The following is a 27858-nucleotide window of genomic DNA, read 5'->3' as shown; positions in this document are numbered from 1 at the left end:
GCTCCATGGATTGAATGACCATGCCACCTGCTTTATCTTCTGGTTATATACCTACTTCTCTGTACTCACTCAGGGTTTTAAGTGCTGCTCAGTCCTGGTTCGATAGATTATTTCTTGTCTGATCTTTTAAAGCTTTGATATCTCGTGGTGGACGCACCTTTCAAAGGAGACAATGGGCCGCATTCTAAGTTTGCCTGTCGGGAAACAGTGCCCGTAAGCTTACTGACACTGTTGTTTCCGGACCGGCAAACTACGGGTTTGCCTGCCGGAGCTGCTGTGCCTGACAGGTCTGACCTGTCGGTACCGTTAACAATGGTGCCGATGCTTCAGTGTCCTCGTTCCCATAGAGTCCTATGGAACTCTATGGAAATGGGGGTTAACGAAATTGTCGGCACCTAACTTCCCGGCGGTAGCACCAACACTGATACCGACGGACCCGTAATGAGGCCCAATATCTCATTTTTCATTCGGGATGAAAGTGGAGCTCCCTCGTAATCCTGTATCCTGCTCCCAGTCACTACTTGTGAATTTTGCAAAAATGCTTTCAGGCGAATTCTCCTGAAGAACTACTTGGTCCGATCAGGCAGTAATAGTAGCTTCTTCCTGTGATAGTACATACACTACTGGTCCAAACGCATCCATTGAGCTGTGCGGGTGAAAGCAGGGGCACAAGTTTCTGTCTGTTTCCTATTTTTGTTCAGAGTATTTTTACTCTCTATTTAAATTTAAACTATGCAAAAGTGCCCGATACACCCCTTATCTGTAGGGCTGGTGCTAGTGATGAATCGGTCTAGTTGACAATTGATCTTTTTAAGTTTGTCCCTAGCATCGGTTAATGCTGTGTTGGTCATGAACATTTCGTGTTAGCTCCTCTTTAATTCTTGCATGTATCCGTTGGGCAGTGGTAATCGGTAGCACCATTAGATCACGGCTGCACTTAGTTGCAATATAGCTGCAGCAAATCAGTATTCCTTGTCCTCCAAAAAGAGTACAGGCTCATTACGTACAATGAGCCCCGAGGGGACTGTTTGCCTTCAAATACTCCTGCAGGAAGTGGCCATATACTTCCGTCCGGAAGCATTTCTTCTTCAATTTTTTTTTTTTCAACTTTGTTTTATTGGCATTTTCATAGTATAACAAAAGGGCGCAAAACATTTTCACAAATTGTGCAAGTAACATGCCCAAACCCCCCCCCCTCCACACCCACCCCAAACACCCCCCCCCCCCAAAAAGGGAAAAACCAAAAAACTTAGTTCTCATAGAAACGTTTTGCTGGGGATCCGCTATGTAAGCTCCGAAAGTCTGGAGCTCTAGGAAGAGCGAGAGCGTTGACTATTAGAATGGCTGATAGGGCCCTGTCCATTCCTTGTCCCCTCTGAGGATCAATGCACATCCCAGCCCCATGTCTGCTGTGCCCCGTACCAGTTTGCATGGAAAGAGCCCAAGTCATTGTTCATCATTGCCGTCAGTTTATCCATCAGGTACATGTTTTTTACCTTTTTTAGCCAGTCCTCCTTCGATGGGGTCTCCAGGCTCTTCCATTTCTGGGCCAGTGCAACCCTTCCCGCCCTTAACATTGTCTCCCACATCCTAGGGTATCGGGGTATGTCCGTGTCCTCCGGGGGGAGGCCCAGCAGCATTGTCAGGGGGTTCTGGGGGAGAAGCTCATCAGAAACTTCGGCGATCCAGCCCCTCACCTTCTCCCAGTATGCCTGGGCTTTCGGACAGTGCCACCACATGTGCCCTCTCGTACCGACCTGGTCACATCCCCTTGGGCATGTGGGGGACACTCCCGTGTACATTTTAGCCAACTTCACTGGATCTCTGTGCCACCCCTGTAAGATCTTGAAGTTGTGTTCCATGTCCGCCGTGAATAAGTTCCCATGGAAGGCTATTTTAAATATTCTCGACCAGGCGTCCTCCGAGATCTCGTCCCCCGCTAAGTCATTCCAGAACGAGCGGAACCCCCTTCTCTCCCCTAGGTTAACCATGTTCAGTAGCTTGTACATCCCTGATACCGCACCCTTCCTGGAGGTTGCCGAGTCCAGTAGTTTCTCGAAGGGGGTCAGCTGTCTTTTCAGGTTCTGGCCCCAGGCCTGGTCACATAGAATTCCCTTCAGGCGGATGTATTCAAATATGGAGAGGGACCCCTGACCGAGGGCGTCCCTCAGTTCCTCATATGGCCGGAATTCTCATTCCCTGAACATCTGCCCCGCCCACTCCATTCCCAAGTCAGACCACGACTGGGCATTGCGGAACCCCCTGCTTCCCAATTTGAGGGGGTGACCCCAAAAGGAGGACATCGGTGATGGCCACGATGTTAGGTGTGCCGTCTGGGGGCCCTCCCTCCAGATCGTCCAGAGGACTCCCAGGGTTGGGTGGGATTTGAGTCTGTTCGGAATAAACTTGCTAGGGGCCCAAAGGAGGTCTCGAATCTTCAGTGGGTGAGCGTCAATGTACTCCAGGTATGACCAGTAAGTGCCCATCCCCTCTTTCATGTGTTCTAGGAGGACGCGTAGCTGGGCGGCCCGGAAGTAGAGTTGAAAGTCTGGTAACCCAAACCCTCCCTCCTTCCTCGGTAAGGTCAGGATCCTATTGGCAGTTCTCGGGGTCTTACCCTGCCATATGAACTCCCGCACCGCATTCTGAAGGACTCTGAAGGTCCGGTCAGGGACTACAGATGGGAGGGCGGTGAAAAGATATAGTAGTCGCGGGAGAATGTTCATTTTCACCGCCGTCATGCGGCCGTACCAAGACAGAATCATCGAACTCCACCTCCTCAAATCTGCAGTGATTCCTGACACACGGGGTCATAGTTAGCAGGGGCTAGATTGGTTAGGTCCCGAGTGAGGAGGACTCCCAGGTATCGAATGGAGGCCTTCCCCACCGTTATTCCTTCCAGGCTGGCGAGAGCGTCCAAGCCCGGGTTCTCATAGGGAGCAGGACTGATTTGGACGCATTGATCCTGAGACCAGAGAAATGCCCGAAGGTAGCCATCAGGGAGAGGAGCGGAGGGAACGAGGATCTCGGGTCTACTAAGTAAGCCAGGATGTCATCTGCGAACAGGGAGAGCTTAAATTCCACCTCCCCCCTCTTAATCCCCTTAATCTCCGAGTGAGCTCTGACTGCTATGGCTAGGGGTTCCATGGAGAGGACATAGATTAGAGGGGAGAGTGGGCATCCCTGTCTTGTCCCCTGCGACAGGGGGAAGGGCTCCGACAACCCGCCATTGACCTGGACCCTGGCCCTAGGGGCCCTGTATAAAGCCGCCACCCAGTCCCTGATGTGTGGACCAAAGCCCATTTTCTGGAGGATAAGTTCCATGAATCTCCACTCCACCTTGTCGAACGCCTTTTCCGAATCTAGGGACAGGACGCTCGCGTCCAAGTCTGACCTCTGGGCATAGTGCATCAGGTCTATAGTCTTCCGGATGTTGTCTGAGCCCTGTCTCCCCCTAATGAATCCTACCTGGTCGCCGTGAACCAGCTTCGGCAAAACCCCCTCCAACCGTCCCCCAAGCACCTTGGCCAAAATCTTCACATCAACATTCAACAGGGAGATGGGTCGGTAGGAGGAGCAATCCCTAGGGTCCCTGCCGTCCTTGGGGAGCACCACAATAATTGCCTCCATCATGGAGTCCGGAAGGGACCCCCCTCCAGCACCGCGTTGAACACTTTTACCAAGTGGGGGGAAAGGGTCGAGCGGAACCTTTTGTAAAAGTAGACCGAGTACCCGTCCTCGCCCGGGGAAGTGCCCACCTTCATCCCTCCAATCGCCCGCTCTACCTCGTCCTCGGTCACTGGGCCCTCCAACCCCTCCGCCATCTCCCTGGTCAGGGCTGGGATCTGGATTGAGTTCAGGAACCCCACCATCTCCGCCTCCTCCCCATTGTACTCGGACGAATATAGTTTCTCATAATATCGGCGGAAGGCATCGCCAATGTGGGGTGTGTCGTAGCCTACATTTCCCACCTCGTTCTTGACCTCTTTCACTAATCGGCTTCTCTGCACCTCCCTCAGTTTCCAAGCCAGAATCCTATCCGCCCTGTCCCCTTTTTCATAGTACTTTTGTTTGACCAGTTGGAGACTCCTCTCCGTCTTGTGGAGGAGATCCTTCAATTGGAGTCTGTAGTCGTCCAATGCGGTCACCTGATCGCGGTCTAGGAGATCCGTGGGGGGACCCCCAGGTTGGAGTAGGGCGATTTTCTCCCTGAGGTACCTTTCCTGGCCCTCCCTTTGCCTTTTTCTCTGGGCTCCCATTTTAATCGGGGTTCCCCGTAAGGTCGCCTTAAAGGCGTCCCAGAGGGTATGTGAACCCACCTCCCCGTTGTCATTAAGTTCAAAGAATTATGTGATGGCCTCGAGGACCTCCTGGGATAGGACTTCGTCCTTTAACAGGGAGTCGTTGCACTTCCATCTCCCTCTGCGTTCGTGTAGACCTCCCCTTGCTATTGTAACTCGGACCAAGTCGTGGTCCGACCAGGGGACGGGGTCTACCCTGTGGCCCGAGGCAAATGGACGTAGGGTCTCGTCTACCAGGATGTAGTCTATCCTGGAGAACGACGTGTGGATGGCTGAATAATATGTAAAGGAGGGGGGAGTATGTTCTGGGGACGGGGATCGTGTCTGACGGGCCCAGTTCTAGGTTGACTTTTTGGAAGGTACGCGCCATGATCCCGTCCGCAGCCCTGGAGGACTGCGTGCCTGCACGTTTCCTGTCCAGGATGGGGTCCAGAACCATGTTGAAGTCCCCCCCCACCACCACCGTGCCATGGATGAAGTATTTGAGTTTGTCCCCCACCTCCTCCCAGAATTGGGCTTGGCCTTCGTTTGGGGCATAGATGTCAGCTAGGGTCAGTGGGGCCCCCTGCAGTGACCCCCGCACCAGCAGGTAGCTGCCCCCAGGGTCTTTCAGCGTGGCTTCATTCTCAAAGCCCACATGTTTTGCTACTAGGATTGCGACCCCTCTCTTTTTGCACTTGTGGGATGCACTGTGGACCTCGCCAATTCCCCCTCCCCGCATTTTGGGCTCCTTCCCCAGTGGCCAGTGAGTCTCTTGAACAAAGAGAAAATCCAGGTGTGCCCTTCTAAATTCCCTGCAAAGCAGGGACCTCTTGGTGGGGGTATTTAAGCCACGGACATTAAGTGAGCCCACCCCCAGGGCGGGCAGCCCGTCAGCCATGGTCACTGTGTTCCTCTCTCTCGGTCAACTCCTCCCCTGCGCTCCTCCCCGTGTGCTCCGTTGTATCAACTCTGTGTTCCCCTTTTCCCCCCACCCCCTCCCCCCGGGTGGGCCTAAGACAAAACCCCAACTGCCCCCCTTCCCCGAACCGTAACTGAACTTCCCCAACTCCCTCGGTCCCCCCCGCCCCGGCGTCCAGCCAAGTAGTTCTGCCATCGCTGGCTTTTGGCCGAACCACCAGCCTGCCCGCCTCGGCCAGGCAATCTGCATTAGAAGCACCTCCTTGAGCCCCCTAAGATCCCCCGCGTCTGTGACCCCTCTGCGAACCCCACCTACTTGCAGGTCGTAGGGACGTTGTTAGTAGTGAATCCTCTGAGACTGCGTCCCTCCGACCAGGGTGCCCCCGTGCTCAGTCCTCGGAGTCGTGACGTTCTCCGTCCTTTGATGGTGAGGGGGTGTTCATTTTCCTGAATTTCCTCGTGCCGGTGCGCTTCCTCCTCTCGCCGGACGGACCTGGGCCGCCGGGTCTCCCGTGCTCGGGCCCCGATGGACCCCTCCGGGGGTTCGTGTCCACTGCATATTCTTGTATGGCTCCCCTTATGTCCTCTTCCGTGATCAGGGTCGATCTTTGGCCCATGTATTCGAAAGTCAGGGAGAAGGGGTAGCCCCATCTGTAGCGCACTTCCTTTTCCTTGAGCACCTGTGTGAGAGGGCGGCACATCCTACGCCTGGCCAGCGTGTAGGCGGAGAGATCTTGGTATATAGAAACTTGGGCGTTGTTGTAGGTGATTTCCCTAGCCTTTCTGGCCTCCTCCAACACCTTTGTCTTCTCTGAGTAGTAGTGAAACCGGACCAGAATCGACCGGGGGGCCCCGGCCCTGCCCCCCGCCCTGTGCACCCTGTCGAAAGTTGGCTCGGTTGTCATTTCCTCCGTGAACTAGAGAGTGATGATGTCTCGTACTGCTCGGGTGACGTCCCTCTCGGTTTCCCCCTCCATTTCGGGCACCCCAAAGATTCTGAGGTTGTTCCTCCTCTCCCTGTTCTCGAAATCGTCCATCTGCCGGGCCCTCTCCTCGTCCCTCCTCTCCAGGGCCTCCAGCCTCATGCTATATTGTACGTCTTGGATTGGTTGGATTCGACCTGTAGCAGCCTGTCCTCAATCTTGTCCACCCTCTGGTCCATTTTTTCGAATTTCTGGGCAATGTCGGAGCGCATGTCCCTTATTTCCTGCAGGATCGAGGCAAAGCCCCTTTCCATTGCTGCCGAGGAGGGGGAAGCGTCCCCAGATTGGGCCATGGTCCCTTCGCAGGTTAAGCCTTTGTCACCTCTTACACCCCCCCCCGGAAGCGGTATCTCTGCAAGGCTTCCCTCCAGCTCATGTGATTCTTTCCTGTGTCCTGTCGTCTGGATCCCCGCGGACCCAACGGCGGGCGGGGGGGTCCCCTGCTGGCCCGTCCTTCCTTACTTGGGTTGTGCGCTCCACAGGTGTTCCAAATGGGGTGACAAAGTCCGGGGGGGCGGGAACACGCCCCACCTGTTCCGAGGCAGGGGCCTCACACCCTTTTCCAGTGCCTCGTGGTCTTCTGGGGCCTCCTCCAGTCTCCTGGAGGGGGGGGGATGTTGGTTCAAGGGGGCCCGACCTTCCAGTCCAAGGGGGGGAGGACGTTGTGGCTTGCTCCGTGAGTCCTGGGGGGGGGGACCCCTGGGCGGGCACACGCCCCACCAACTGCTGGCGAGGGCCTCGCACCCTGTTCAACCCCGCTTCAGGCCCTGGACCACAGACCCCACCTTTGGTCTTCCTGCTCTTGGGGTTCCGCCTGTGGGGGGGGCGGGTCCACGGCCCACCGGGGCTCCCCCTGCTCTGCTGCACTGGGCTCCGGCGGTGATAACTCTCGAGGGGGGGGGGACCGCCCCACTCCTTTCTTTCACTCCCGGGGGGGGGGGGGAGAACTCCGAGTCCCCGGGGGCGCTGCTCCAGGCCCCCGGGTGCCGCCTCCTCGCCCCGGCGCTCCGTGTTCTGGTTCGGGCCGCGGGGGGAGGGGCGGAGAGGGCCGATCCACTCCTTTCTTTCACTCCCGGGGGGGGGAGAACTCCGAGACCCCGGGGGCGCCGCTCCATGCCCCCGGGTGCCGCCTCCTCGGCTGCCCTGGCCTCCGGCGGGCCGTGAGCACCTGCGTTGCTGTCCCGGGGGGGGGGTGCCCCGCTCCCTCTCCTCACTCTCTCGGGGGGGGGGGGGGCGGATGCCGACTCCCCAGGGGCGCTGCTCCAGTCCCCCTGATGCCGCCTCCTTGCCGCGCGGGCCGCCCCGGCGCTCTGTGTTCTGGTTCGGGCCGCGGGGGGAGGGGCGGAGAGGGCCGAACCGCGGCCGGGGGCCCGGACCCCGGCCGGGTCGTTCCCCACACCCTGAGGGGGGGGGGGCTGCTGATGGGGGGAGTGAGGGCTAGTCGGGCTGGGGTGCCGTGTGCGCCCGGGGTGAGACCGCCTCGCTCGCGGTCCCGAGGCCGCTCCTGTCCTGCTGCGTCACCCGCCCAGGCACCGCGGGTTGCGTACTCCGGCTCCCCGGGGAGCTCGAGCTCCGTTCTTTCGCTCGTCTGGGGGCCGGGGGGGGGCGCCGAGTCGGCCTCCTAAGTTGTGCTCGGGGGGGGTTTCGGGGGGGGGGGGGCTCAATCCCCTCGGATTCCCGGGCCTCGGCGGGAGCTGTGCACTCAGACAGCCATTGCCTGTGCGCCCCCTGGTGGCCTCCTTCTTCTTCAATTTAAGCACGTCTTCTCCTGATGTCGTGATGGCAATGGTTTGATTCATCCCTTGAGTGTTGAATAGTGAGGGCCCTCTAATGATCTCACTTATCTGAGCTTCTAAAAAATGTAGTGTGTTCTCCATTTTCAGTGCAGGGGTGTTGCTCGTTCACCTCTTTTATATCCTAGTCCCGCTCTTGTGCCAAATATTTGTTGCTGGGCAGATGTGGCCAGTGACTATCCATGACTAGTTAGCCACTATCAATTTTAATGGGTTACATGTGATTTCACCAACCACAGTGTTACATTTCATCACAGAAAGAATACCGCAAAACACTGAATTTGATGGGTTTTTATATATTTGGGGGGTACCTCCCAAACCTCCTGGTTTTTTTTTTTTTTTTTTTTTTTTATTTTTTTTTTTACCCTTCTAACGCCACCCCAACCAATTTTAACACCTTTACCCCACTACCCTTTAATTAGTGTTTTTCAGTATTGTGGTCCACTCTGAAATTTACCACTCTAATGTTTTAGATATATTGACTGGATACCGTTGGAATGGTGCAGATCCTTGTATTGGTGGACCTGGCTGAGCTTACAGTCCAGATGTTGGCTAAAAGGAGGACTCCTGCAGTCATTAGACAGATCATTGTTGGAGCCAAGACACCTATGCAGAAGTGCAGCTGCTGACGACCCGAGGACGACTCCTGCAGCTGACCAGCATTGACTCCATTGAAGTCCCGGTGAAGCCCCACTCCTCTTTCCTGATTTCAAGAAGACCCTTGTCGGTGCTTCGACCCCTGGACTGGTGGGAACAACCAGTCTCGACCCCTGCTAGAGGATCCATGCCTTCTGAGCCTTCGGAAGTGTCCCTGGACTAACCGGTGGACGGACCAGATCTCTCCTTTGCCATTCCAAGTGTATCCTTGGAACTGGGAGGATCTTCAGTGTGTGACGCAAGACACCTGCTCCTGCATTTTTAGTCTTCTTACATCAACTGAAGCTCTGCAGGACCTTGTCCATCCATTGAAGATCGCCTGTCGCCACTTGACCGCAGTGTCTCCCACTGCAGTCTGTCTTCTTCACTCCCTGGAGGTAACCTGAGGTTTCCTACTCTACACAAGGGTGTTCGGCTGGAAGTTGCCTGGAACTAAGATTCCAGCACTGCGACTGACTAAAACGAAATCCTGATGTCGAAAGTGAACTCTGCACCCGCGACCCCTGGGCCTCTCTCAATGGGACCAAGAATAGAAAATCATGTCCCCAATGGAATCCGGAACCTCAGCAGTGTTCTCTGGAAAAATCGGAGCCACAGGGGTGAGTTAACATACCTGTTACTTTCTCCCCCTATTCTTTAGAGGGTTACATGGGCATAAAGTCATGTTTCTATCGCACTCTTTCCTGACTTGGTCGGTGGTAACCTGGTCACCGATCCCTTCCTAGGCCTATCCTAGTGTATTCGGATTGAGTAAGCTACTTAGCTGAACTTTCCTTAACTTTTTGAAATTTGAATCATAACCACTGTCATCTTCCTGAAAAGTGTAACTGATAACTTTAGGGCCAAAGACCCAAACCATATTAGGACTGGACATACTAACTGTTAGGGAACTGTTCTTTGGTTATTCTAAAGTATTTCTACCCAACTTTAGGCGCCTGACTACTGTTTACACTGGTTATTGAATCAAACACTTTCTATATTCTACTATTAGTACTGAATGTGTTTTTCTTTTTTATAGTAAGTGTTTTATTACTTGCTGTGTATTTTAAAGGCCTAATAAATCATTGTATATTGTTGTACTTTGCTGTCTAAGTGGAGTTAGTGGTGGTGTTCGTTGTGGACCCATTGTACCCCAAGACACCTCTCGTACCTCTCCTGAGTCTAATCCTTACCGCTCTGTTACCTACGTTGATTGGGTTTAGCTAGACATCAGTGTCTTTCCTGTTCACCAGCATAGGTTGACCACCTAAAATCCAACCCCAGGATTGATTTAGAAAATCAATTTTAACAGTCCCCTTCAGACGCATTTTGCCATTCACATGCATTGACATGAATAGTGCTGTGCTTTCTATCCTCTTACGGCTGCTGGGTCTTGATCCAAATACTGAATTTCCTAAAGAGAGGATCTCCTCTGGCATCCCCTGCAGTAGATTGCTACCTGATCTGCACATGTGGAGAAGATTTACCTGGCTTGTCCACACACATTTGACTGTGCCTACAGACTTTGTCCTGCTCTGTGCCTATGGGGTACTTTTACACTAACCAAAATCTCTTTTAAAGTCACTAAATGGGTGCCTACCTGTACATGGATGTTCTGGGTCCTTCTTGGATCCGATCCGCTATAAGCCAAAGAACTGTAATTTTAGCATGTCCTTTTGATTTTGTATTTGTTTTTTATTTAGAATACACAGCAGCATATAGTTCTTGAGAGACCGTTCATGTAACATGAGCAAAAAATCAAATTCGTGATTGAGGCCCCATCAGCACGACATAAAACAAAATGCATGCTCTCCCACCCCACATTGAAACAGTATGTAATTTCCAATAACACATGATTTTACTGCTCAAACATTTCCAAGAAACCCTCCAAATTCCAATTTTACCACCAAGCTCCTCACATTGAAAGTTACTCTCTTCAGTTTCACCTTAGGAGTCATTTCAGAGATTGTTTTCTATAGTAGCTTTGCTCCTTCCCTTCCAATGTCTGTCAATAAGGATTTTGGTTTAGCAGAGTATTCTAGTGACCCACTTTTTGCAGTGCATCCTAACCATTGCTCATATTTCCATGTCCCCTAGAGTCAGTACATGAGGATCCAGCGGCAGAGTTTGACCGGTGTCCAAATCTATGCTTGTTGACACTTGCTTCCACAGATTGCTAATAGTTGGGCAGTCCATACATATGTGCTCATAATCCGCTTCTGGGCAGATTAATCTCCAGCAAGAAGTGTGAGACTTTAAGGACAGTTTGCCCATTTTGAGAGCGGTCTATTACATTCTAGGGAGAACCTTTCGCTTTCTCAAAGCTCGGGCACCTATCTGGGCTGATCCTCACATAAGACAACCTCAGCTTATCCCATTCCTCCAGAGTTTGCTCGAAGTGTAGATCATTTTCCCAATCCAATATTTTGGTAACCTTCCCCAGGAGATTCACCATCTGGGACCTGCTCTAGATATCTGTGACAGCCATGCATGTTGCCCGCTCCCTTGCAGAATGTCATATCTTCTAGGTTTGTTATGCGTAGTTCAAACACAAGTCGCAAGTGCCTTCTTGTCTTGGGTGAGCCACCCCCTTTGAGGCTAGGGGGGGGTGAGCCTGCTAAGTAAAACCCTACATGGGGTATTTGGGGAAGTGGGACATCACTACTAGTGACTCCACACCATGGGACAGGAACTCCCTTGTTCTGAGACTTTATCTGCATACATGGGAATACCAGAAGTGGATCTGTCTGCCAGTTGTGGAACTACAAATAATAGATTTACACAGTTGGCTCAAAGCAAGGCTGGTATTTCAAGGGGCTTGGAAATCAAACGCATCCCTTTTTTTATCCGATACCAAGGATAAAAGGACTTACTCACTTGAATAAAGGTGACACGATACACTGAGGGGAGCCTCTGACGAACCAATGTCATTGGGAAGCAGAGCCGCGCTGCTGGCTGAGTGTGTAGATAGACCCGGCAGACGGTTCAGACGGAGGCCCGGAAAGATACCAGGAGAGAAGCCTGAGGGGGAGAGAAACTTGGCCAGTGAGGCACAGGGCTGTGCGATGTTGGCAAGGCCGAGTGGAGCAAGCCCAGGAGAAGGACCTGGAAGGAGGTCCAGATGGAGATCCGGAAAGATACCAGGAGAGAAGCCTGAGGTGGAGAGAAACTTGGCCAACGTGGCACAGAGCTGTACAGAGTTGGCAAGGCCGAGCGGAGCCAGCCCAGCGGAAGGAGGTCCAGACTGAGACCCAGGGACACACCCGGAGAGAAGCCAGAGAGGGAGAGAAACTTGGCCGATGAGGCACAAGGCTGTGCGGAGTTGGCAAGGCTGGCCTACAGGAAAGGCATGACCACGCCGAGAGCGTGGTGGGTCTGGAGCCAAAGAAACCACACCAAAGACAGCAAACAAAAGGGGAACAAGTTCACTGCTCGCACCACGAGAAACCGGAGAGGAAGGAACAAGGCAGTGAGTGAGGAATCGCTGACGTAGCTAAGGCGATGCCAAGGAGGCGCAGAGAACCCCAGCGGCTGCGGACAGGAACCATCTCAGGGGGGGGGGGGGTCAGAGGTGGGGGACCGGGCCTGCTACAGAGAAGGTACTCTGGTTCCTGCCAGTCGAGGGGGGGCACAAAGACCAAACTCAGCTGAGGGGTGAATTAACAAAGCATATAAAACTGAGGGGCAGCCCGACCCAGAAGTGTAACCAGACGCATATAAAAAGAGCAGTTATGGGAACCCTGAAAACCCAAGCCGTGGAATCTGCCAAATAGCTCAAATGCACACGCAGAAACCAGGGGAAACATACCCTGCAGTCAGGGGAGCCAGAAGGGCTAGTAAAAAATCAAAACAAGAATCAGCCCAAGGGGAAAGCAGAATCAAGCAAGACTGGACTCTTGTGGGGAGAGACCCACGTAATGAATGGGGGAATATTAAGGAAACAGCCCTTCATCTACAAGCTTTGAGAGAATTTACTTTCTTTGGAACTAGATAATTAATGATAGTTGTATATGAAAAAAAACACTTTTCCTTATTTGTTGAACTGTGACAAGAATTACATGAACTGATAAAGCAGAGAAAACCAATCTCCTGATAAAGAAACGTGACACTTGGAGAGATTCCTGGAGCCGCTAGTTGAAGGCGAAGTAGAAGGCAGAGTAAAGAACACTGGGGCAACCTACATTGCCCATTTTCCCTTTTTCTTTTCTGAGTAGTAGGGCCAGTTTAGAACTTAGGATTTGGACAAAGAACAAGCCTGAAGACCTGCTTAACCCGCCACACAGCTCTACATCTTGCTGTTTGTTACCTGCTACATCTTGCTGTTTGTTTGTTACCTGCACTTGTTTCTGCCTGCCATTGCTTTGTGGTTCCTGGTCTGTAGAGCAGAATGGGCTGGGAGTGGGCATAGGGCTAGCAGAAAAGACTACGTTCATTTGTGGGCCCGCCCTAGCTGCCTGCCAGTGTGTTCCTCGGTATTGGGGCAAGGGGAGAAATGCACATGCATGGGGACTGCTGCGCACAATTTGGAACTGAAAGTGTATGCTTACTGCATGGATGTATGGAATTGAGATGTTGGAATCTAACTTGCTTGGCTGGTAAGGAAATGGGCTTTGAGGGAAGCGCTGAGGTCGTCACATTAAGAGACCAGATCTAACTATTTTTCCCAAGCAAAGGCTGGCACCCGCTCATGCCATCCATACACGATGACCTGGGAGGGGCTCTGTGAAATCCTCCATGTGACCTGGTTATCGGCTCAGGGTGCGTGTTCCCAATCACCAGAAACCTCTTTTTTTCTAATGAAGGATGGGTGCCCAGTGTGAATGCCGGTTACAGGTTATTTGGTCGAAAATAAATGGTCGACAGGACAAATGGTCGACGCAATTTGTTTGAAAGACAAATGGTCGAATATTTTTTTTTTTTGTATTTTCACATTTTTTTTGGGGGGGGGGGTCCTCCCCAACCCCCTTTTTTTGCTAAAAAATCCTTTTTATTTCCTAAACGAAAACCTGAAAAAAAGAAAAAAAAATATATAAAATTTGACCATTTGGCTTTCGACCATTTGCCTGTCGACCAAATGACTGGACAGCGTGAATGCCACAGCACTAATATCAAGAGGAGCTTATAGAGGTCAGAAATAAACCTTGAGAGCTATGTTCATGGTTCTAAGTAGCAGTGCTGTATCTAAAAATATTCTATTACTTTCTTCTTTGCTTTAGGTACTCTTATTCCTGCTTGGAAGGTGGAAACAAGGAGTTATGGTCTTCCGGACACCACTTGAAATCATGCCGGGAAGCAGCCTTTTCTCACCATGGACAACGTAAGCTTCAAACGTGTTGTTTTGAGAGCCCTTCTGCCATAGAGAGAAGCATTTCAGCCAAACAAGTTGAGGGAAAAAAGTCCTTTATGTACATTTTTCGAGGTCATGGTGAAGTTTAGTTATGAAGCGGCCAGGCGGTTTGAAACAATTTGGACAAAATTAATTCACAGTAATGGAGATGGTTCGCCCAAAACCCAGTCCCTTTTGATATGTTAGTTGGAGTACTGATTACAGGGTAGGCAATGAGAGGCCAATGTCTTGAGTAAAGGTCTCTCTTCCCCCTCTCACAGCACCTTTTCTGATGTCGGGACTTAAAGCTATAGTTTACAATGAAGCATAGGGGGGTGGGCGATATGTGAAGTGGAAAGGGAAGGCCTGAGATGGAGTGAAGTACCATTATTTTCTATGTTTGTTTTCTTTATGTATTGATGTAATTCATACACACTAGATACATCATCGCCCCTAGGTATGGGATTGCCTTGTTACTTGAGCATCATTCAGGCACTTGTTCTGGTTTTTGTGTATGGCAGTGGGTGAATGAAGACCTGGCTTCCGTGAAGAGAATCTATAGGGAGCTCCTTTTGTGAAAAGATTAGTTCCAAGGTTTGGATGCTCGTAAAGAAACACATTTTATTTGCGGCCATATTTGTTGGGGATATGGTGTATTTGGAGAGGAGCAGAGGCTTTGCTAGGGGGTGCTGCGGGGGCTATAGCCCCTGGTCTTTTGGTTGTATCCCCAGAGAGAATCTCAGTGTGTACAACCAAAAGTCTAGCTAGCCCGAGTCACGACAGTCCCGGCATTAGCATAGCCCCGGACCTTTTCCAGACGTAGCAACACCCCTGGAGAGGAGGAAGGCATAATGACACAATTATATCAAGATATCAATGTTTGTAGACCCATAGTTCTGCCCTAGATAGAAGCATTGCTGGTATAGCTTTAGATTGGTTGCCCAACTACATGCCTCGAGGGCCAGAAATATGTCGTATTTTCAGGTTACCCCTCATTAATATTGAGAAATATTTGCATACAATGATTCTAAATGTATGCACATTTTTTGGCTGCTGGATGTCCTCGAGATTTCTTCGTCCTGCTACTGGTCCTTCTCATCTGGGGTCAGGCCTTCCATCCTGGGACTGGTTTCCGGCCCGTTTTACTGCATTTTACTGCCATTTTCTACCAGGGTGTGCTGCCTTGATTTTGTAAGTTACTGCTGCATGGAAGGTTGTTGGGACCCCAACAGCCTACCTACTCTGATTGTCTGGGTCATCTTTGGTTGCTGCTTTGCCACTTTCCTGCCGCATGGGTCTTTGTTGGTGTGCCATCCCCATTTGCCTGCTGATCTCCCGGGGTCTTCCAACTGTGCAGTTTCTATCCATTCATATGTTTATTTTGTAAAAAATAAATATTTCGATAAAAATGTCATTTTAAGTACAATACAATGCAAACTCTCAGTACAGGCACTAACATTAAAACAATTAATGATTGACAGTATAAACAGATTTTAAATAACAAAATTCAAAGTTTTAAAACATCATATACACATGTCAACAATGAGCGAATATTAATTAACAATATTGAATGAAAATATAAACACGTCATTCTGGAGCCCTCTGCCTCATTGATTCCACTTCTTGATAGCGGGTCCTACTTCTCTGGAGGATAATTGTGCTTATTTTGGCCCGCTGGGGTCTTCGTTGACTCAGGGTGCAAGACCATTTAAGAAGCCTTTATTTACTGGGTTGTTTCAACTTCTGGGAACCAACTTTCTGGAAGCAAACGATGTAAGCACTTGCCTCTGGTCCATGAGTTGGCAGGTTATTCAAGATACCTGCCCCCAGGGGTCTCTGTGGTCGGTGGGCTCTGCAGTTCCCCTTCTAGGGCATTTCCTCATTGGTTAACATTGGGGGCTAAATCCTGCTCTCCCTTTCTGTTCCTGAGGCTGCTAGGTCTTGAAGCCTCCACTGATCTCTTCTTCTGGGTCTCTTCAGGTCGATTGCTCTTCTAGGTCTGTGGAAAGAAACTGAGATGTACCTTGTTTTTCCTGTTTCCTATGGGGCACTGTTCTCAACAGTGGAACACCTACACTTAACACTGCAAGGCCCTGTAGTTCTTACAAGTGACACTGTAAGGTACTTAACTGGACTGTGACCTTCTTTTCCGGTTCCGTAGGGTCCTTGGAGTTCTCCACAGAACCCTGTTTTTTTCGAAACGTGTCCTGATTTATTAGAGATTTTTAAATCTTTGTATTATACTCCTGACTAGGATATATATTGTTTTTCTGTGTGTACTCCTGTTTCCCTCCTTGGAGTGTAATATTCCCATCTGGGCTAAGGGGCTGGCTTCCTGTAATATAGCCTGAATTTTGGCAGCCCCCCTGGCTCGGTTAGCCATTTTGTTCCCATGTGTTCTATACATTTTGTATTTGTATTTATTAAATTTTATATAGCGCTTCACATAAAACAAGAATACAATAGAAGCAATAGGTACAATGAACATCAGGAACAGTAAGTAGAACTATTTGCCCAAGTAGATTAAATTAAGAGCCTGGCTAGGGGAAGCAAGGGAGGAAGTAGTAAAGATCTGTCAGGCGGGAGGATGAAGTAAGTGGGATTTTAAGGAGGAGCGGAATGGAGAGGTGTAAGGATGAGGAAAGATCAGAAGCGTGAAGGGGCACAAGGAGGGGGTGGGACAGTGAGTAGGAAGTGGTCAGCAGAACAGAGGGGGCGAGAAGGAGAGTAGAAAGAGAGGAGGGAGGAGAGGTAGGGGGGGGCAAGATCATGAAGAGATTTAAAGACAAGACGGAGGAAGTTGAATTTGAGTTGGGAGTGAAAGGAAGCCAACCAAGAGGAAGGCGAAGAGGAGATAAAGTTGTGAGGAGAAAGGGAGCAAAGAGTGCGGATTGCAGAGTGGTAGAGGGATTTAAGGTGGGGCCAGATGGGAGGCCAAAGAGGAGAGCTGAGCAGTAGAAGAGACGAGAAAAGATGAGGGAAGAAATTAAGAGTTTGGTGGCGTGGAAAGTGAGGGAGGAACGGATTTTACGAACATTGTAGAGATGGAAGCGACAAGCACAGGAAGTGAGAGAGCTGTGGTGAGTAAAGGAGAGGTTGGAGTCGAAGTGGAGGCCGAGGTTGCCGGCAGAGAAGGGGAGATGGGCAGGAGGAAAGGGGACAGAAGGAGGGGGAGGGGGAGAAGGGGGAGAAGAAGGGTGTTGGCAAGAAGGAATAAGACTTCGGATTTGTCTGTGTTTCGGGTGAGGACATCCAGTTTTTTAAAAATTTTTTACCAACTTTATTTTCTTCTCATGGAGTCTTACTTACAAGCATTCAGGTAAGAAACAGTATACTTAAATCTTAATATTATTCTTGTCCCTCTTTTCCCCCAGTCCGTTTTCAAATTTGTAGTACATCCATGACTTTTAACATTTATAACTCCCCCGCCCCCTCTTCTCTCGAACTTCAGTATATTTCCCCTTTCACCCCTAGCCCCCCCCTGCCCCCCCCTCCCAGGTGAAAAACAAACACAAAAACAAAACAACAAAGCTGGGATGGTTCTACATCCGTCCACCGTTAGGCAGTTTTGTTACAGCCCGGGCCTTGACTGCCTGTGTTGACTGGAGGCTTGGGCCCCCTCATGTTTCCTCCTTGTCAAGGGCCGTATTTCAAGATTGATCTCAGCAGGTTAGGTCTTTGAAAGTGAGCTTCCCTGTCTGTGACATAGTCTATGAATGGGTCCCACACCGCCCTGAATTTCAGATACTTGTTATCCTTTAGGGCCCCTACTTTCTCCATCGCCAGAATGTGCCACATCTTGACCCACCAACACGCGACTATTGGGCCTTCGGGGTTCTTCCATCCCTGGGCCAGAGTTATTCTTGCTGCGTTTAGTAGTTGAGTAATCAGGGTAGCGTTGTTGCCTGTCTCTGCATAGACGCCTTCGACTGCCGTCCCCAGGAGTATCACCTCTGGGTCGGGTGGGTGTTGTTTCCCCGTGATCTCACTTATGTGCCCCAGTATCTCTTTACAATATATTTCCGCCTTGGGGCAGGTCCACCACATGTGGTAAAGATCCCCTCGGTTGCCGCATTGTCTCCAGCAGCTAGGAGGGTAGGCTGGATTCATTTTGTTTAACCTGTGTGGGGTTAGGTACCATCTTGTGAATAGTTTATATGATGTCTTTGATCGTGGTGCATTTGGATGATTTCTGGGCTCTTTTCCAGATCTGGCCCCATTCCTCCTCCGTGATAGGGGTCCCCAGATCCCTCTCCCAGTTATCCCTGTAAGATATTCGGTCCTCCATTCGCGCCTTGTCTAGGAGCTTATATATCCTTGTTATTGCTTTATGGGTCTGGCCTTCCTGCAGTGTGAGCTCGAGACCTATGGGAATCCTAGTGGCTGCTTTCTTCACCCCTCCCTGGGAGAGCCAATGCCTGATTTGAATATACTTAAATCTCTCTCTCTCTCTCTCCTATGCCGAATTTCTGTTTGCATTCTTCAAATTGTAATGGGGACCCTTCGTGGTGGAGATCTTTGAGGAAGATCGGGTGTGTCTGCCCCCAGCTTGCCCAGAAACTATCCTGTTTATCAGGGGTGAAATCTTGGTTGTGTGCCACCGGTGTGAAGGGCCCCAACCCAGGGGCTATGTGGTGTTTTCTGAGAGCTGTGTCCCATGCTTTTAGTGAGGAATGGGTAGAGTCCAGTAGGTGTCCCTCTGCTTCTCTGGTCCCCGACCGTAGAGCGTGTAGGGTCCCAATCGGGATATTAGTTTCTCCCTGTTCTATTCCTACCCATCCCTTGTGGGGGGTGTCTCCCATCCATTTCAGCATGGGGGCTATCCGGGATGCCAGTGCATATCTTTTGATGTCGGGGAGTCCCAGCCCTCCCAGTAGGGGTGGTCTAGTCAGGATTTTTTTCTGTATTCTTGGCTTCTTTCTATTCCATACGAAGGTCACCATGTCCTTCTGTAACTTTCTACATGTTTTGAGGGGGGCCTCTATCGGGAGTGAGCTAATTACGTACAAGAGGCGAGGTAGAAGGGTCAACTTGAGTGCGGTTATACGCGCGAACCATGAGAGTTCTTGGGCTTCCCATCTCAGAAGGTCCTCCTTTAGTTGTTTGCACAGAGGGACTATGTTCTCCCCATATAGGTGTTTATATTCACGTGTTAGTTGGACTCCTAGGTAGTCTATCGCCTTGGTTTCCCAGGTCAGTGAGTGCTGGGCTGACATTCTTTAGGGTATCGTTTCTTCATTTATGTTGAGGGCTTTAGATTTTGTGAAGTTAATGGTGAACCCTGACGCTTTAGCAAATTCCTGGAGTCTTCCTAGGGCCCTGGGTAGTGACTTGGCGGTGTCGCATAGGAACAGTAGGATATCATCCGCGTATAGGGCTGCTTTGTTCTACCCCTCCTGCTAGTACTCCTTTTATTTCCCGGTCCTGTCTTATAGTTTGTGCCACTGGCTCCATAGCGAATATGAGGGGGGATAGTGGGCATCCTTGCCGTGTACCTCTACGGATTTGTATGTTCGTGGTGGATCTGCCATTGATTATGAATGTGGTGGAGGGAAGTTTATAATTTGCAAGGGCCATCTTTGCAAAGGTGGGGTCACAACCGTATTTTTTAAGGGTTGGCTCCAGGTATGCCCAGTCTGTGCTGTCGAATGCCCTGCGTGCGTCCAGAGCTGCTATGGAGAATTTTTGTTTTGTTTTGTTCCCTACTTCTATAATGTCCACCGCCCGTCTAATGTTGTCCTGTGTGTGTCTCCCTATGATGAAATCCGCTTGGTCTTCGTGGATTATTTGGGGTAGAACCTTCGCTAGCCTGTTTGCTAGGATCTTTGCGTATAGTTTGGCATCGCTATTGAGTAGTGATATTGGTCTGTAACTTGTGCAGTCTGTGGGGTCTTTTCCTGGCTTCAAGATGAGGACTGTGGTTGATCTACCCATGTCTGGCGAGATTATCCCGGTTTCCCTGATGTAGTTGAAAAGGTTTGTTTAGCGGCCCCAGTAACTGGTTCCTGAAGGTTTTGTAATACCCATTCCTGAATCCGTCTGGCCCAGGTGTTTTATTATGTGGGAGGTGCGTTATGGCGTCGCTTATTTCTTCGGGTGTTATGGGGGCCTGGAGATTTAAATTATCTTCTACCGTTATCTGGGGGAGGGTTATTTTGGCCATGTAATCTAGTTGGAACTGCGGGGACAGGTCCTCTTTCCCAAGGAGTTCTCGGTGGAACTATTCCATGATATTTAGCTTTGCCTCTTCCGATGTGCTTATCCCCCTTTAGGATTCTTGAGGTTGGCAATATAGTTTCGTGTTTTTTGTTTGAGTTTAGCTGCTAGGAATTTATTGGCCTTGCCGCTGTGTGCGTAATAGGATTATTTAGTGCGTAGAATGGATTGTGCGGTGTGATCTGCCATGTGGGTTTCTAGTTGGGCTCTCGCTTTCCGGAGGTTCCTCACTGTTTTGGGTGGGTGTTTGGCCTTGTGTTGTGTTTCCGCCTCGTTCAGTTCTAGTTCCAGTTTCTGTTTGAGTAGCTTCCTTTCCTGTGTGTATGCTGTGGTTTGTGATATGAATTCCCCCCTCATGACTGCTTTTCCTGCGTCCAATATCACCCCCCAGTTTGTTTCCCCGTTAGCGTTGTCCCGAAAATAGTTATCCAGCGCTGTTTCCATATGGGCTCTAAGGGCTATGTCTCCGAGTATGATTTTGTTCAGTTTCCAGGTCCTGTGGGGGCAGGGTGTCTCTTTCATGGGGGCCATTTTTAGGATAACTGGGGCATGGTCTGAGGTACTGTACCCCTATTTGCACCTCTTCTACTTGTGGGATGAGGGTGGGCGAGATCAGGATCATGTCAATCCTCGAGTAGCCCCTGTGTACTGGCGAGTAGTGGGTGTATTCCCTTTCTGTGCTATGAAAAAACCTCCACGTCTCTATTACCTCCTAGGTCCCTGAACAGTTTACCTAATGCTTGTCTGTTTCTGCCATCGTGGGGGGGAGGGTCTTGTCGAGGGTGGGGTCCATTATGCAGTTAGTCTCCCCCCACAATGATTTGTCCCTCGCATCGGCTACTCTGGTTTCGCAGGATTTTACCTATGAAGGTGTCTGGTCTATCATTTGGGCCGTATAATGCTATCCGGGTGTATGTCTGTTCATGCAGGGTCCCTTTGAGTAGGAGAAATCTGCCCTCTGTGTCCCTGTATACTGACTTTTTCTTGAACGGTAAATTGGCATTAAGTAGAATTGCAACTCCTCTGGTTTTACTTCCCCCCCCCGCCCCACCCCCTCTGGAGGCAACGTATTGTTTGGGAAAGGTTTTGTGGGCCAGCCGTTTCTCGTCTGGGGCGAGCAGGTGTGTTTCCTGGAGGAAAACGATTGCAGCTTGAAGCCCCGACAAGCGTGTTAGTATGCTTCGTCGTTTCACTGGCGAGTTTAGGCCCTGTACATTCAGGGATACGATCTATTTCTTCATTTGTGTGCCCTCTTTTGGCGTTGTGGATTAAGCGGTGTGTGGTTGCAGCCCAAACTTGAAGCCCATCCCAGCTCAACATTTCCCAACAAAAACAAAAGGAAAACATTGTGAACTCGAAAACTTGTGAACTTGTTTCTGCCCTCATGATGGCGGGACCAAGGAGTCTTTGCGCCTTCTCCGGGTTCCCCCAGGAGCGTTGGGTCCCTTGGTACCCCCGGCATCCCAATCGCCAGGGTATTCCTGGCCTTGTTAAAAATTCCAAGATTCTCCCTCCCCGGACCTGTTCGGTCTTCACTCTTATTTTACCTTTCATTGTGATTCTTCTACTGTCATCAGCCTCTCTTCCATTGCGGGCCCGGGTTCTCTAGCCCTTCATGTGTTTCGTTCGTCAGTGTGCTGGGCCCGTTCCTTTGGGGTTTTCGGTAGTGTGGGTCCCTCTAGTGTAGATTCCTTTGCTTGCCGTTGCCTAGTGTTGGGGGACCATTCCCATCTTCTGGGTCCCCCCCCTTTCCTTGGGTATCGTGTTTTTATGTTTCTGTGGGGTTCGTTTTCTTCTATTTGCAGCAGCGCCATCCCTTCTTCGCATGTGGAGATTCGCTGTGGTCTACCGTCCCATGTGACTTGCAGTCCGAAGGGGTATGCCCATCTGTATATGATTTGGGCTTTCAGGGCTCTCGTGACCGGTTGTATCAGTCTCCTTTTGTGCAGGGTAGACAAAGCCAGGTCCTGGAAGAGATGGATCTGGCTACCATTGATGGTGATGGTCTGTTTCTTTCGGGCTGCTCGTAGAATGTCCTCCTTAACTAAGTACGAAGTCATTGCCATGATCACATCTCTTGGCCTGGCTCCAGAGTCGCTTCGTTTGGGTTCCACTCTGTGTATTCTGTTGATGGCTATGCTTTCTGGTGGGATGTCATTGAGCATGCTGCTGAAGCATAGTTGGAACGTGTCTTTGAGGTCTTTGTCTCCAATCGTTTTGGTCAAGCCCTTGACCCGTATGTTGGACCTTCGTGAGCGGTTCTCGAGGTCCTCCTCCTGTAGCTCTAGATTGTGTGGCCCTGGCGATCTGTTCTAGGAGGATGCTATTCTGTTTCACTTCTTCTGTTGTGTCTGAGAGGCCTCTTTCCACTGTGTTCACTCTGTCTCCCAGTTCCACCATCCTGGAGGGAGGATTTCAGTAAGTCCCGGATTGTGCCTAGCTGGGTTTGGAGGGCCTCCATCATTCTGCTTTCCATGTTTCTCAAACAGTCTTGTATGTCCTCCTTGCTCAGTGCCGTCGTGTTGTTAGCTGCTGTGGCCGTTCCTAGTTCAGTACTTGATTCCTCTACGTCCTTGTGTTGGTTTGCGTCTTGGAGGTGCCCCCAGTATTGTTCCAGCTGTTGACCCCGTGTTTTTGCCGTGGCTCTGGCTCCTGCAGGGGTATTCCTTTGTCTAGCGCCTGGCATCTGTTTCTTGGGGAGGCGGGTCTGGCCCGGCACGAGCCCGGAGGAGATGAAGAGAGCTCCGGGGCCAGTTCTCGTTTTGCATTTAGGTCCTGCGGTGCTGGGTCCGTGTGGGTCCTCGGGTGTCCCCCCCCCCCCCCCTCTCTCACGGCGGGCTTCACTGTATCTTGGCCAGCAGCGTGTATTGCGGCTCAAGTTTAGGGCAGGGAACTCCTGACCCAGCCCGGGGGCTTCGTTGGATGGTATGGCACCTGCTTGTGGTGTCTTGCGGGGGCCTGGGTCTGCTGTCTGGGTTTTTCCCCCCCTTAGGGGCAGCGTTGGTCCGTGGTGTGTACCCCACGCTGATGTTAGATGTTCCCTCAGATTAGGTCCATTAAGTTGAGACTCGGGCGGGGATCACGATATTCCGGGCCTCTATTGGTGATTTTGGCAGCCCGGCAGTATCCGTGTGCCCGTGAGCGGATCGGGGTGGGTTGCAGGTAGTGGGCGGCCTGGAGCGCTTCACCCAGCGGCTCCTCCAACGCTGTGCCGCGTGTGTGGGGATGGAGCTTTCACCTCCGCGCTGCGCGGCCCCTAGGGGTGGTCGGGCCGGGCGCGCCTTACCAGCCTGCTGGGTCCGGGCCACTTCCGCCGGGCCCCGTCATGTCTGTGCTCCGGGTCCTCTTGGGGGCTGCAGGGGGAGCGTTCGGTTCTTCCCGCCGCCCCGCGCCAGTGCTTCAGCTGCCTCCGGGATCACTCGGTAGGTCGCCGTGCGGCGGGTCCGGGATGGGGGGGGCGGCGCCCACTGGCTCTTGTGCCCTGCCGCTCCCTCGGTCCGGCCCGCGGGGGCCGCCGGTCTATTACGCGGGGAGGTTGAGCACCACCGCGGTCCCTCCGGCTCTCTGGCTTTCCAACGCCCCAAGGCTCGGCCTTTGGGTCTCTGTGGTGGTCTCGGCCCGGGCTGATCCCGCAAGGGCTCCAGCACCTCCCAGCCAGTTCGTTGGGGCCCGTTTCTTCGGGAGCGTGTTGCGTCCTGGTTCCGATCCCCTTTGCAGGGACTGATGGATCCTTTGGTGGGTTTGATACAGCTTTTTATCTCCTTTTGAATGCCGCCCGGGTGGAGAGCGGGGATCGTGCGGCTTCAGGGGGCGGCAGCCATCTTGGAATCCGAGGACATCCAGTTTTTAATAGCAGTGAGACAGGAAGAGAGTTTGAGGTGGATGTCAGGAGTGAAGGAAGAGAAGGAGAGGAAGATCTGGGTGTCGTCAGCGTAAAAATGGTAGGAGATACCAAATGAAGAGCTGATTGGTGCTAGAAAGTAGGTATAAAGTGAGAAAAGGAAAGGTCCACGTACAGAGCCTTAGGGAACACCAAAGTCAACGGAGTGTGTAGGGGACGAGCGGCCACCCCAAGAGACGGCAAAGGAGCGGTCTGAAAGGTAGGAGGAAATCCAGGTGAGGACAGAGCCTTTGAGACCAAAGGAGGAGAGAGTGTTGAGGAGTAAGGGGTGATGAACGGTGTCAGTTGCCAGAGAGGTCAAGGAGAATGAGAATGAGAGTGGGAGAGTGTTTGGAGTAGCGAGCAGTGAGGAGGGAATTGAGAACGGAGATGAGAGCGGTTTCAGTGGAATGTTTGGGGCGGAATACGGATTGGGTGGGGGGGGAGAAGAGAGAGGTTATAGATAAATGCTGAGAGTTGGGAATAGACTAGACATTGCAGAAGCTTAGAGAGGAATGGTAAAAGAAAGATGGGATGAATGTTGGAGACCAGAAGGGGGTTAGCAGAGGATTTTTCCAGGATAGGGATGATAGTAGCATGTTTGAAGGGTGAGGGAAAGGTGGCAGTGGTTAGGCAGATGTTGAAGAAAGAGGTAAGGTAAGGTATGAGGAGAGGGTAGATTTTGGGAATCACAGGGGTGGGAAGTGGATTGCAAGGGGCAGCAGTTTGGTGAATTTTAGATAGGAAGTGGGAAAAATTGGAGTGAGTGACGGGTGAAATTAGACATGCAAGAGGATGGGGTCATGAGATATGGGGAGGAGGAGAGTAAGAGGGGAAGTGTAGAATGATTTGTCGTAAGGTGAGTATCTTAGAGGAGAAGTCATCAGCGAAGTCGGAGGGAGAAAGAGGAGAAGCAGTAGAGTGGTCCGGAGTGGGAGGGGAGAGAAGACGAGTAAGGGTTTGGAAGATACGTCGAGGGTGAGAGGATTGAGACTGGAGAAGGTTAAAGAAGTAGGATTGTTTGGCTGAGCTAAGGCAGGAGTCATAGAGGTAGTGATAAGAGAAGTAGGTGGTTAGCTTGTGAGCAGTGTTTAAGCCAACGTCTTTCAAGGCGTCGGAGAAAGCAGCGCATTGACAGCAGATGAGAGGAATGCCAGGGTTGGGAGGGTTTGCGGGAGGGGCGAAAGGAGGAGAGAGGGTGTAGTTGATCAAGACTGGAGGAGAGGGAGGAGGATAGAGTAGAAAAGGCATCATTAGCCGAGAGAAGAAAAGTGAGGGAGAGGAGGATGGAGGTACAAGTATCATGGACGTGAGAGGGGTTAAAGTTATGGAGGTCCAGTCGAAAGAAAGATGGAGGAGGAGGAGAGGAGACGGGGGGGGGGGGGGGGGAATGAATTGATTTACTATGTAATAAGAAATCTATGCTAAATTCTGTTTAGTACTCTTGCATCCTGAATGATAATTATTACTGTGTGTAACATTGTTTCTCCAGCATTGGATCTTTCATGGATTCACATGCTTAGAATATTCCCCGTCGTCAGACTGGGAATATTCTAAGCATGTGAATCCATGAAAGATACCAATGCTGGAGAAATGGAGTTACAGGTAAGAAACTACTCCCCTATGGGGGTATTTTCCTTAACTCACCTCTGGAAGTCTATGGGACCGCATTACAACCCTGCCGGTCCGGAAAGAACGGTGGCGGTAAAACCGCTGCCACCGTTGTTTCCGGACCGGCGGGACTCAATGGGGATTTACAGAATTCCGCCTACGGAATTATCGGGTCACCAGGGTTGTAATGCACCGGTGATTCTGGCAATCACGGAGGTGGAATTGTATTACGGGTCCGGTGGCAGCCTGCCGGTTTTTCCAGCACGGCTACCGCTGGACTCATAATGAGGCCGTATATGTATTGTCTGCCACCAGGCATGGGACTTACATTTAGGCCTTAGGTTGCCATTTACCATTGTTTACTTACACTTTGTTCTGCTAGGTTTTCTGTATAACCTGAATATTTATTTTTGTCTTCATGCATATTTTGTGTACAACCTTATAAGTAAAGAGTATACCACTAGTGTGGTGTCTTATTTTGTACTGTCTGTCGGTACCTTACTGACAACCTTCCTCCTTCTAAAATGAAGTCTGAATGCTCTGTTACATCTGCATTTGGAGAGTCTACTCTTTCCTTTTGGGTGACCCACTATTCTGCCCTTAGATTAATACACAGCCGTCACCGCTGAGTTGTGCAAAAATCTCACTAGCAATATGCAGCCCCTGTTTCCCGGCCCTGGCCTGTGCAAGGGTGTACGCTCCCCTTCCACGCAGCAGGGACATTTCCCATGGAAATCACCCCTCTCCTCCCCCCAACACAACAGTCCACCTGGATAGGGAGGGGCCCTGCACCTGCTAAATAAAATTAATAAGACAGGAGATGGGCCACACCCTGAGCTCTTAGATCACTAATTGACACAGACACCAGAGTGAATTGTATAGAGACCCCAATGGGGACCCCTCTTTATTAAACACCCTTAAGCTTTAAAACATTCTCGATTCCCTAGGACTCCCGTGGCGTGAGCTCCATTTAAGCGGGGATCTGCTACGTGAGCCCACCGTTCCTTGGAGGGTTCTCAGGGACCCTTGGGGTGAGTCTGTCGCAGTCTATCCCCTTCCTAACCTTAGGTTCCACCCACATGGAGTGTGAGGCCAGAGGATGGCCTCTGAGGGTGATCCCATCTTGCTAGGTAGCTTCAGGCAGGCCGCCAACCTATCCCACTACCTCACGCCAGAGTACCTCCCCGCTCCCCCTATTTAAACTGATGGGCATCTTTACATTATACCCCTACTTAAACTGTTAAGCTACTTAACATACCCCCTACTGCTTACTCCAACTCTATACTCCCCCTACTTAACATATACCCTTCATAATGATGCTTAAATAAATATATACATATAACTATACATACATATATACATACTCATAACATATATACAACATAAAACACTATGTCACAATGGTGTGACTGCCTCTTCGAGTCATAATTTGTACTCTATATTGGGCAAACACAATATTTGGGTCAGCATCTAAGCGACAGCAACACCTAAACTCCAACTTATCAAGACTTTCAAACTTTGATCCATCCCTCCTGATGAGCCACATAATTACAGTGGTGAAAGACGTGTAGAGAAAGTTTACTTTGAGGACCTTTCATTGGTATTAAGAGGACTGTCACTCTGATGACTTTTATTTGGATAAAGTTTGAAGTTTTTCGTTTACACTGGGCAAGAGGAACACATCGATGTGTTCATGCTTTATGGCAAAATAGCCAACTGAGGTGGCCACCAGGGGGCGCAGGCGTGATGGCCGCCTGATCGTTCGGCTCCTATGAAGCCCTGAGAGATTTGTGGAGTAAACTACGATAAAAGGAACGTTATCCTCCTACAAAGGCTGAATCCAGGTGGGGGAACTCCTGGAGACTCCGGAGACACCTTCCCGAGTCTTGGAGGTGCCCGGGTCCCCGAGATATTTGATTTGGAGCATTCGCGCTTCCCCTCCCCCATCCGGGCCTGTGCCACGCACAAGGTGAAGCTCCGCGGCCGGGCTCCTCCTCTCTGCGGATGAGCGTCTCACCGGGATCAATCTGAGAAATCGACACCCTGCACCTCTGAAGGCAGCGCGGAAAGCCCGTGGGAGTCCCTCTGAAACCGGGGCCCTCGCCCGTGAGGGCCTCCTCAGACGATTCCATCTTCAGCTCCCGCTAGGGCGACTGGACGTTAATACGCTTTGGGCCTCCAAGGCCGGACCCCAGCCTGCCGCACACGCATC

The 27858-nt window shown here is 51.0% G+C and overlaps 1 protein-coding gene across 8 annotated transcripts in view; it reads left to right on the top strand.

Moving 5' to 3' along the window:
* Positions 1–27858, top strand: part of WDR55 (WD repeat domain 55) — a 415882-nt gene that overhangs the window by 241103 nt on the left and 146921 nt on the right. For all 8 annotated transcript variants that reach the window (XM_069654228.1, XM_069654220.1, XM_069654223.1 and 5 more), the window contains one exon: positions 13830–13930. In XM_069654228.1, coding sequence (XP_069510329.1) covers positions 13830–13930 — 101 coding nt within the window. The remainder of the gene's footprint in view (positions 1–13829; positions 13931–27858) is intronic.

The sequence above is a fragment of the Ambystoma mexicanum genome, chromosome 3q, assembly GCF_040938575.1.
Source record: "Ambystoma mexicanum isolate Mex_15411 chromosome 3q, UKY_AmexF1_1, whole genome shotgun sequence".
NCBI classification, from domain to species: Eukaryota; Metazoa; Chordata; class Amphibia; order Caudata; family Ambystomatidae; genus Ambystoma; species Ambystoma mexicanum.
This window is presented reverse-complemented; position numbering and strand designations above follow the sequence as displayed.